Source organism: Manis pentadactyla, chromosome 5 (genome assembly GCF_030020395.1).
Source record: "Manis pentadactyla isolate mManPen7 chromosome 5, mManPen7.hap1, whole genome shotgun sequence".
Classification (NCBI taxonomy): domain Eukaryota; kingdom Metazoa; phylum Chordata; class Mammalia; order Pholidota; family Manidae; genus Manis; species Manis pentadactyla.
In genome coordinates this window covers 89130250-89142256 of record NC_080023.1, presented here as the reverse complement: position 1 = coordinate 89142256, position 12007 = coordinate 89130250, and the positions used below count along the sequence as shown (strand labels likewise).

The 12007-nt window shown below is 37.5% G+C and overlaps 1 protein-coding gene across 7 annotated transcripts in view; it reads left to right on the top strand.

Annotated features, from left to right (window-relative positions):
- TBCK (TBC1 domain containing kinase) overlaps nt 1-9234 on the top strand; it is a 223602-nt gene extending 214368 nt beyond the window's left edge. For all 7 annotated transcript variants that reach the window (XM_057502508.1, XM_057502510.1, XM_057502506.1 and 4 more), the window contains one exon: nt 5367-9234. In XM_057502508.1, the coding sequence (XP_057358491.1) occupies nt 5367-5477 (111 nt within the window). In that variant the 3' untranslated portion in view covers nt 5478-9234. The remainder of the gene's footprint in view (nt 1-5366) is intronic.
- Nucleotides 9235-12007: the final 2773 nt, after the last annotated feature.

Sequence of the window (12007 nt, the reverse complement as noted above, 5' to 3'; positions counted from 1 at the left end):
ATCCTTGACACCCATCTTTGCTTCTGAGTCTGACTATTTTTGGTGTCACATATGAGTGGAATCATGCAGTGTTTGTTTTTATGTGCCTGGCTTATTTCACTTAGCGTAAAGTCCCCCAGGTTCACCCATGTTGTCACAAATGGCAGGATTTCCTTTATAAGACTGAATTATATTTATTGTATTATATGTGCCACATTTTCTTTATCCACTATTCATCAGTGGACATTTAGGTTGTTTCCATATCATGGATATTATGAATAATGCTGCAATGAACACAGAAGTACTCATGCCTCTTCAAGATCGAGACTTCATTTCCTTTGGATATATTCCCAGAAGTAGGATTGCTGGATCATACAGTAGTTCTGTTTTCAATTTTTTGAGGACCATCCATATTGTTTTCCAAAATGTTCATACCAGTACATTTTCCCACCAACAGTTTATGAGAGTTCCCTTATATATTTAAGAAAATAAACCTATATAGCACTCTTAAGAAAATAAACCTCAGTGTGTTAATTATAAAATTACTGAATACGAAAAACTAACAAGAGACAGAACACTTATCTGTTATGGGAGGAACGTAATAAGGATTGAAACAAAAAATGACATTTCACAAATATACTTAACTTTAAAATCAAGGGAAGAGATCAGTGAAGTGTTAGAAAATCATTCCTACCTCTTTTCCACTAATCCTTGTCATAGTTCCTTTGTTCTAATTGGGATTACTGAGATGTGCAGTTAAAATGATCAAGACCTTTATTAATGACCCCAGATACTCTTAAACAATCAGGACATCAATACTTGAGGCTAAACAACAAAGCCACACTATATTATAAATGGAGAAATTACCCCATATTCTGTTTCTCTTCTCAAATATGCCTATATGAGTTGTCCATCCAAACTTAGAAATAGATACATAATTTGCATGAAGTATCAGCCTAGCCAAAGCCACACAGTGTGAGGAATATTAAATATGCACCATATTTTCAACATTCCAGAAGATATAACACTAATATGGCATTAGCCTCACATCCATGAGAACCAAGAAAATGAAATTACTACAGCCACTCATTTCAGGATAATTGCTGATTCCCTTATACAATTCTACACCCAACCAAAAGTGTATTTGCATACCCTAAATCTAGCATTATTTGGAAGAACAAATGAAATCGCAGAGAGAAAAAGACTTCTCAGTTTGAGCCTCACCAGTTTATTAATCCATTCATGCCAATTGCCCAATCTCCAATGTGAACTTAAAATTCACAAGGCCAAAGTTTCACATCAAAAACTTAATTGGTCTGCAGTGTACTCCTTACAGAACCTTAGGGAAGCCCAGTTTTCTTAGCTTCCTGCCTTTACTCTCAGTTCTACCAAACCTGTGTCCTAGGACACCCTGTAAGAAACATGATCCAGTTCTGTGCTCCTCTTAAACCTTACCCATCATGAGTTTTTAATTTCTTGACCTTAGTTAACCTGTAGTACTCTGTAGCAGATCAAAAATCCCTTTCCTCCACTCATTCTCCTATTGTGGCAGAACTTGACTTCCCTGGACAAACATGCCAGGCTCTTAGTCCAAGCTAAGATGAAAGGTAAAGAGAGGAAACAAGATGGAGTGGCACGTACAAGAGCCCGAGGTTTTCAGACAATGCTCTTTTGCGGTGTGATTACCCAAGCCCTAGAAATGGATACCGCCACCAGATCCTACTAACCAGAGGAATAACAAAAATGCAAGAGCTCTGCCCTTTCCAAAGGAGAGTGCTGCCCACAAGAAATATAGCTGCCCCTGCAGTCTGTGAGTCCCCAGATCCTATCCCGGCAAACACCAGATCCTGCCAGCTCCACGTGGGATATTGCCCTCTAGATCTCTGCTGGTGGTGCTGTTCAGGGAACCCCATTCTCACATAGGACCTGGTTCCACAAATTCGAGCCCTGTTAACATGACAGCCTCTTTTAGTGCAAAGTGGCTCACTTTCTACACAAGACTCTACCTATAAAATTGCCATTTGAGGTCTCAGACAAACCTGACCAGTAAATGAATCCCATTATCGAATAAAATGATTCTCAGTGCTGGCTGCACAATAGAACCCCCTAGGAGACTTAAGACAAAAACAAATAAACATAAAATCCCTGATGCTGGAGCTCCATTCCAAGAAACTACTTACTACCAATCTGGAGTAGGCCTAGATATCCTTTTTTATTGGAAAGCACCCAGATAATTCTCATGACTTCTTAACCACTAGTCCAATCATGGCACTTCCATGAAGGATATTGCTCAGTACATCTAGGCCTGTGGTTTTCCAGGGAAGGCAGGCCTCTCCCAAAGCTGTAGCTGCCGTCTGCATAGGCCCTTTGGCACCGAAGCCCAGCACCCTGTGTTTACTCACTGAAACTCCCAGAGCTCTGATAAAAGCCTGAACTCTGCAGGCGTGGTTCTCCTCTGTTACACCACATATCTTCTCCATGAACAATGTAGCTTTTTTCACACAGTGGAATCCACTCCTGTACATTCATAGCCTTTTCTTCCCCCACTAACCTTTCAAGCTATCGCCGCAGAGAACAACACTACCTGATCCATGTGATATTGTGACCATCATGTGTGGGTTCCCATTGCCTTCAGGGGACAATAATGAAAGAGGAATGGAAAGGGGGAAATACCTCCCTTAGCCCCTGTGACATTCAGAAGTACCCTAAACTTCTGCCTTTGTAATAGTCATACTACTTGACACTTACTGTCTCTTCCAGTGAATTATAAGCACTGCAGAAACTGGAACAGGGCCTTGTACCTAATAGGTACTCAGTGAAATGTTTGATTGATAAATGAATGAACAAATGAATGAATAAATGGAGAAGAGGAGTTCTTTTCTCTTTGACAGGAATGGAAAAGATGCAGTCGTGGCTTCCCTGTTAGGAGCCGGTATTTAACATGGATGATTAGAACCACAGACAGAGGAGCTGAGGAGCAGAACTCAGGGTCCTAACCTGAAAACCCAAATTTGCTTGAGCTTTTCTTTCCTTAAGCACAACGTTGCTTCTTTTCAAGGCACCTAAACATCTGCCATCTCCTTGTACTCATTTCTGCTTGCCTTCTTAGACCTCCCACAGAGCAGCCCCCTGACCGCTGTGCAGTGCTCCCTTCTGCCCTCTTGTGCCTTTCCATTTTCCAGCTCTACAGCAGAGTTCAAGAGAGATTAGTTAAATGTACAGTAAGTCCTTCCTTACTCATTTTCTGACTCGTACAATGTTTTTGAAAGTACTGAGTGCTAAGACTGCTTATCCACAAAACCTTTTGAGTAATGGTATGTTTATCTTAGAATTCGAGCCTAAATGGTAATTGTGTTGCTGCAAGTAGGAGAATGAAGCCAAGATGTTTCAGTAATCGTATGGTACCAGGGACTGGGCTGCCTGCACATGACTCGGGGCAGATGACTCTGGGGCCTCTGTCTTAAGGACTGGGGTTCAAAGGACACTAAAACAAGAACAGGTCAAAGACCAGCTCTCATTGGCACTCTAGCTCACTTGATATTTTTTGAAATATAGGTGTACTATTTCTCTTCAATATTAATTGCTATTAAGGATACCCTCAGATGGCTAAAAGAATACAAGATCTGAAATGTGTACAGCCATTTGAATCTCAGTTAAGGCACTGCAGAGAATGATTGAGAAGATGACTGGGGTCAGCAGTATTGAGATGCATTTATATGAGTGAAGATTGCTAAGATCCCGGTCCAGCAACATCTATTCTGCCTACTTACTGATCCTTTATTTTTTTGGCTTAAGGTAGTATTTTTCAAAATATTGTCCATAGACTAGCTACTTTAGAATCATTTAGTGGTGTTTAAAAAATATATTTAAAAAAAGACACCACATTCCTGGGCCCCAGAATTTATTCCAGAGCAGTAAAGCAAAATATCTAAGGTTGAGGCCTTGAACTTATTCTAACCAAACCACTGAGCTGATTCTTTTGAACCATAAAGTGTAAACTGCTGACTTGAGGTTTCACCAACTATTAAGTTTCAAATACTCCCAAGAAGCAATAGCACTGTGAGCAGGTATTAGTCACTTTTCTTGAAAGATCTGAGATCATGTTATGATAAAGTAATTGAAAAGAACATAAGGACACAAATACCCAAGGAGGATGAATAGGACACTACCAGGGGGAAAAAATAAAGAGAGAATAGCCAGAGAACCAAAGAAACCTTTCCTCACTTCCTCTTTCCGCTCCAGGTTATATGTCCTTTGTCAGAGGTCAGTTCAGTCCAAGCATAGATTGAGACTCGTCATGTGCCAAGCACTAGGGATAAAAAGAAAGCAACACGCTCACTGTAATAGGGTAGTTTACAGCTTGGTAGAGGGAGCAGGATCTTCAATAGGCAATTTAAATTAACATGGTAAGCCAAAGATTTTCATTGGTACAAAAAAATGTTGGGGGTTGAGAAGAGGGGCCCCTAATAGAGACTTAGCTCCCAGAGAAGGGCTTGCCTGATTAGGAAAATAAGTAGAAATAGGCAGATGGGGTGTTGCTTTTGAGGAAGAACTAAAGGGGACCCAAGAGCTTCTGAGAAATGGAGATGTTCCTAACAGAGGGCACCTACACAACCAAAGACTGAATCCTGAAGCTGTCCCATCTCCTGGGGGATTAACAAGCAGTTCAGGACTATTTCATCATGATGTACAAGAAGTGGAGAAAGACAGTCAATGATCCTAGATAGGTAGGCATGGGCCAAGTCAAGGAGGTAAATGTATATCTTGATAACTTTACAAAGTCCTGTTTTGCTAGGCATCTAGAAGACATCATAGACCCATCCTTCAAATTCATTCCAAGTTTCTGTCCTCAAACTGTTCATTGTGCTTGTTCCCAAAACATGTTACAACCAGTTTATCAGTCCTTTCTGGGACATTGTGCATGGAATTGCAATAATTAATAAGTTGACAGCAATATAAAAAATGTTTAATATAGATTTGAGAATGTTTTGACTATCATGGGAAGGATACATGAAAAACAGGGATATTAATGACCTCTGGAGAGGGAGACTGAGAACAGAAGTAGGAGGAATTTACTTCTCACTGTAAACCCTTTTATGCTGTTTGAACTGTTTACCATGTATATTATTTATTGCCTATTCAAACTGAAGAAACACTTTTATTTCATAGCATAAAAAAGTTGATTGTCAACATACAAAAGTACACATATTTTATGTACATATATGTAATTTATATTAAAAACCAGATTAATGATTCATTATACAACAGTGACAGCAATGGTATCATTAAAGTAGTTTTGTCTTTCACAGCTTGAGCTAAAAATGGAATTGGAGAAATACAGATTTTGTACATCTCTATAAATCAGGCCTTTTTTTTTTTTTTTCCAGTTTGCAGCTCATCTTGTGAAGATGAAATATCCAAGAATCTGTATTCTAGATGGTGGCATTAATAAGATTAAGCCAACGGGCCTCCTCACTGTTCCATCTCCTCAAATATGAAGAATCAAGGTTGTGACTATCAAAAGGACCAAGAGGCATCAGCCCACAACAGCTCAGCTTTTCACATCCTGGCTATGCTAAGGGAGGGCTGGCTGTCCTGACTGTTGCAATTCCATAAAGTTTTGTCATGAGACACTTCTTAAATCTCATGACCCAAATGTTCAGCTCTCCAGACAACAAACTTGACTGTACATGTATTGCTGAAAGAATTTTCTTAGCAGTGAAATCCAATCATGTATTTTTACCCACTGTGACACAAAGCCAGAGGAATTCAGCTGACAAGGCAGATATAACATTATCAAGGAATCTCAGCTGTCCTCCACTGCACTGAACAGAGAATCCTAAACAAAGGTATTATTTAGAATATAGACTAAATGTGGGCTGAAATCATCTGTGCATGATAATGAAAAGTGAAAAGCTATTCACGATACATTCCTTATAAGTAAATGCTACATTAAGTAACTCACTTTTGGCCCAGACACGTTGTGTGTGTCTGTGTGTGTGTGTGTGTGTGTGTGTGTGTATGTGTAGATGAAGAAGAATTTAGTCCACTGAAGAAAGTAATAATAGTTTACTTTCAGAAAAAGAATTTAGAAACTATTCATATTAGAATATTTGTTTAGTTCCTATAGTAGAGAAACCCAAAATCAGAGTACATTAAACAAACTAGAACCTGACTTCTCTCTCATATAAAAGTCTGCACAGTCAGTCTAAGGCTAGTATACTGATTCATAATAAGAACTCAGATATCATCTTATTGCCTTTCCACCTTCAACATGTGGTTTCTATTCCATGGATCAAGATGGCTGCTGAGCAGCCACCACCACATCTGCAATTTAGAAGGAAAGGAATGATGGAGAAGGGAGGGGAAAAAAAAGGGAAGAAGAGAACAAAGGAGGGAGGAAAAAAGAAAAAAAAGGACAAGGGAGGGTGTGCTCCTCCTTTTTAAGGGCACAAACAAGAAGTTGCACATATTCTGCTTCCACACGACTGGCCAGAACTTAGACATGTGGCCACACTTCGCTTTAAGAAAATGGAGAATATAGTCTTTGGCTGATCAGCCACTGGCCCAGCAGAAAAAAAAAATCTTATTACTATGTGGAAAGAGGAGAACACATACCAAAGGTCAGCTAGCAGCCTCTGCCACCTTACTGTAAAGATTAAGTGCTGTACTTCGTTCAGTCTAAGACATACCACAATTTTATATACCATGAAGAAAGAAAAAATGTAGCCAAGTAAACTGTGACGCACCATCAATTATAAGATGCATTCCCATTTCAGAAATGTGAAAAAACATGCATCGGAGTTATTGAAATACAGTACATCTTTTGACTATCTTCATTTTCATTTTAACTAAAAAGTTTTTTCATATTTAACTTATATTCCTCTTCAGAGTTCAGACTACCTATGTAGAACCCTTCAATAAGAGTCTCAATTCAACTTTCTGGGCTATGGCTTTATTGTTGCTGTTTGTTTTGGTTTTTCATCTATTTTTTTTATTGAGATATAATTTACATACCATAAAATTCACCCCTTTAAAATGTAGAATTTCAGTGGTTTTAGTATATCCACAAAATTGTGCAGTTGAGAATATTTTCATCACCCAAAAAAGAAATCTTGTACCTATTAGTAGTCATTCCTCATTAGCCCCACTCCCAGGACTTTGATTTCATTTTTGTATGTGGCATGAGATAATATCCAATTCCATTCTTGCATCTACGTATCAAGTAGTGTTAGGTGCCATGTCATTTTGTTTGTTAATTTATATTGTTAAATTATATTCATTCACCAAATATATTTTGGATACCTATTATGTGCAAGACACTGACATGATCAATGATTATATTATTCTATGGCCCTTATGTAAAACGCAAAGAAAAAACATGAGAATTAATGAAAGAAAATTTTACCACAGTTTCTCTAACATCATTTTCGGGCCAACGTCTACCCTGAATATCATTAAATTCTCCTGTCCTTTCCTTCAGTCTTTGATGACTTATCTTGACTATAGTCATAATGATCATTTGGAGTGGTTCTGAGCCTTAACTTTGCCTTAGTGAGAAAGCAGAGAAGGACAAAGGGGTGGAGATTTGAGTCAGAAGGGGTCGCAGGTAGTGGGTAGAGATGAGGACCTGAGTGCTGTGCTCCTTTAAGGTCAGAGACCGTAATTTATACCTCCTGGTATATTCAGCAACAGGAGATGCTTAATAAATGTAAAATTGAATTGAATCTCCAGATTAGTGATTTTCAAATCTATATGAATAGAGAAAAAAACATTTTTTTTCAAGTGCCAAATTTATCTAGCATCTGATGATATATAAATAAATTGAAATCTCAGTCCTCTGACTGAAGAAAAGATCTCCTTCCACCCAGACCTAAAACTCTGTAATCCTAGAAATTGGAACAGATAACTTCCAACAGTTAGGTAAGCTAAGTTGTTGCATCCCTTTCCAAAACATAGAAATACTAGATTTAAAAAGAATATTAAAACTGTCTAATACTTAAACAAAAATTTCTTCATATCAGATAGGAAGAGGAACTGACACTATCAGGCCCATTAGATATCAGATGTCCACATAGGCCCTAGGAACTGAGGTTTTAACATGTGCATGGGGATAGAAGACACAACCCTGGGCCTTCTGGAAGAGAGTTGGTATTACAAAGTGAGTCTCAGAGATCTCTGCTCCATGAAGTGACTAGAAATAACTACCCACCAAGTCAGGGAAGCTACAGGGGAGATTGTCATGGCCTGGTATTCTGGATGAAGGAAGACAAATCTCCTTTTGAAGACAGACAGGTGTTCAATGGAAAGGCTGGGTGGGGTGAGTCCCCAGATTGCAGGCTTTAAGGCATGAGTTCATCAGACTATTTAAAAATGATAATGAATTATATCAAACTTTTAGAAAGCACAGATGGCACCACATCTTTTTTCTACTCCTCTGTTTCCTCCTCCAAATGGTTACAAAAAAAATACTCCTTTAGACATTAATATCATAAGTATGGTACAGCTTCTCAAAAGGATCTTGTGCAGAAGTCTCATCTGGTGAGACCGACTATGAGGAGACGAGATTGCTGCCCTGCCTGCTGAGGGGTCAGAGTCAGGGAAAGTCACCTCATCCATATACATGATGGCCTACATATACCCATTGTTAACCAAGTGATGCATTTTTCTTGATAAACATGGATTAAGCCAAAGAGTGGGAGTAAAATGATAATAGTTATGATAGATTTATGTTTGGATGTTCAGTCTCAAGACCAAATACCCTTCACAACTTAGATTTTATGTGGAAAAGTAACAGGGAAGTATTACAACCTTAACTGTCAGACACCAGACACTCAGCATAGGCAATTGCTCACACACAGACTTTAGGTTTTAGAATCCAATTTTCTCTCATTCAGTATTAGAAATAGTACACATTGGAAATTAACTATTGTAAGAGTAAGCCATATTTTTTTAAGTTCCTGTATTTATATCTTTTCTGAGTAGTTTTCTTATTAATATCTTATGATAGGTGCTTGTCACATGGAAACTAAACTTGGATCTTGGCGAATTCATTGTTCTATAGATAGATTGATATTTGTAGCTCCTACAGTGACCTACAGGCCTGTCTCCTCTTGGATTGATGTTCCTTAATATCCTTTCTCATCCCTCTCAGAGGACCTGTTTTTTGTTTGCATTGTCTACAGCATTTCAATAATACTGTTCTGTTCTAATGTTCACTGTGACCAATAAACGATGCATAGATGACTACCAAGGCACTGTATTGCCAACATTCCTGGGTATTATATATTAATCTTCTGGGTGGTAGAGGTTAAAACACTGTCCTGTCTTGACTTAAGACCAATCTTGGAGCTCTATCAAATGAATTTAAAGCATTAGATCAGATTCTAAATATTACTTCCTGCCACAGTAAGATTCAACTTTTGAAAATATTACTGTCTTTATATATATCTGTGACTTTTTAAAAAACAATACATGATCCTCCCATTCTTTTAAAAAACTATAATAGTGTGATCACTAGTTAAAGCATTGAAACCTGAGACAATCCATGCATTAATTTCTCATTAACTCAGAAAGTTATTTTTGTTGTCTATTATTTCTAATTTTTTCCCAATGATGTTAACATATTTTGAGTCCTTTAGGGTAGAATAATTCATATTTTAAGGCTCACTGTGCTCTGAAAACTTGCTCCTACTATCTTGGGGCAACTGAATGTACCCCTTTCTTGCCAAGTGCATTTCACATTTGTAGCTTAAAATTGGCCACAGCAGGAGTATTGATACTATAGACACAGGCAAACATCACAAATCATGACTTTCTTTTTATTCTAATATTTTTTGAAACCCAGTCAATAATATTTAATAGCAGACTACTGATTTTAACCATCCTGTCATCATTACATTATCTAGATTACAAATCATGAAGGTAAAAGGAATTTTAAAGTTCATCTGATCCAAACGTCATTGTCCAAACAAAAAGAACAGTGAAATAATTTTGTAAAACTCATGTAGCTAGTAAAAGAGATCCAAAATAACAATTCTGCTTTCCTGATTCCTAACCCATGTTTCTGTCCACCACATATATTTACAGGTAGAGAGGTAAAAGACACCAATTTCTACTCATTACACATTTATTACAGGCCAACTTTAGGTCGGCCCCTGTGCTATATGATGGCTGGGATACAAAAATGAAGCACTAAAAATGTTGATTACATTCATTATTGATGCTATGATGTAGAAGAGCAACTTAATAACAACTCTCAGCAAATGCCACTCTCCCAACAAGGGAGAACTGTTCTCAGAAACTCTTGCTATGTATTACATTACCCTTTCACCTCCAAAACATTTCCCAGAAAACACATGCCTGGTAGAGAACCACACTGTCTCTGTCTACAGTCAAATCTTTGATATACAGAGTCAAAGTTGGTCTTTAACCTTTGTCTTCTATGTATTATCCAGGGGCCAGCTTGAAGGATTGGAAAAGCCCTTGTATCAGCCTCCCAGTCATGTGTGGAAAGCCAAGGAGAGAGTTTAAAAGGGGTGGGAGTCGGGGAAGCTAGTTTCTAGGTCTATTAATCATAAAAGAGAAGAAATAGAGTTCATTTAGGTCATTTGCTAACTTAAAAAAATTATATTTTTATGCTCTGATATAAATAATCCTGATAATTTATTACTTGTCAGATAACATATCTTCTAAAATTATATTTAAGATCATTAGTAATCCCATGTACCATGCATTCATCACCATAAACCCCAAATATGGTCATTAAGGATCTGAAAGGCATGTGAGGAATATGACTACTGGATGGAGGCCAAATGATGGGTAATTTGCATAGTGATGCACAACCAAGGAGAATCTTTTTTTTTAATGGGTAGTGAGGGTTAAAAACCATTATCTCTACTCACACATTATTAATTACATAAGGCAATACAAGAAGACAGGATAAAACCAGTGTGACCATTTAACTCATTCTAACTTGTTTCCTTTTTACAATGGTCTCAGAAGGTTCTTGTCCCTGAAGTGTTGTCCACCCCATCCCTCACCTGCCCCAGCGTGACTGTGCCCTGCCTTCCTGAGATGTACCTTGTGATGAAGGCCTACCCTGAGCAACTAGTTAAAGAGGCAGAATCCATTTCCAGGGATTTATCCACTTATCTCTGTGTAGCAGAAAAAGTTACCACAAAATATTGATTCAAAGGTAAGAGGTTAGTTTCACTTATTTACTTTCCAAAATTAGTCTGACAGAGGCTGCTCAGTGTTAAAAAGTTTTCAGCCCTACTTTGGAGTTTCTGCAACTCAATGACTGTATAGTCTCCTTAAATTGTGGTTTATCTATGTTTACTTTGTAACAAAATTATTTTTTTCATATCAACATGCCTTATTGTTAATGTCAGATCATCACTTAGATTTATGCCACCATTTGGCACCAAAAAAGGGGCATGAAAGGAGTGTTTTCCTGATAAGTAATTTTTTTTTAAATAGCCCTCCCCTTTTTATATTAAATTAACTAATATAAGTCTTAAGTAGGTTAAGTCTAACAGCACCCAGGTAGTAGAGAAGAACTAGTTCAGATTCCAGAAATAAATATATACCTGTAGATATTTATCTGGCTGCTGGTTAACTAATATTTTGCAAAACCTCTTGGGCTTCAATGTGCTGATTGGGCATTTAAACACATACTCCAAAATATATTTACTTGTAAATCACACATTTTCTAAAGTATATATGTATAAGTGAATGAAATAATTAAAAGATAAGATTTTAACAAGTAATTTATATCTTAACTCGCTGCAATATAAATTCTAGACACATCATTTTAACATGAATCCTATGCAGCAATGTAACAACTACTTAAAATTTCAGTGGCCACATATAACTTGTTATGTAGGAAGATGTTACATATTTGTACAGAAACTATCCCATAAGATTATAATAACTCAAGCAGAAGCTAACTCTAAAGTGCCCTTAAATAATGAATTGTATGACATTCTGAAATAAACTTAAAACTGCCCCTTTTGATTTAGTCAAA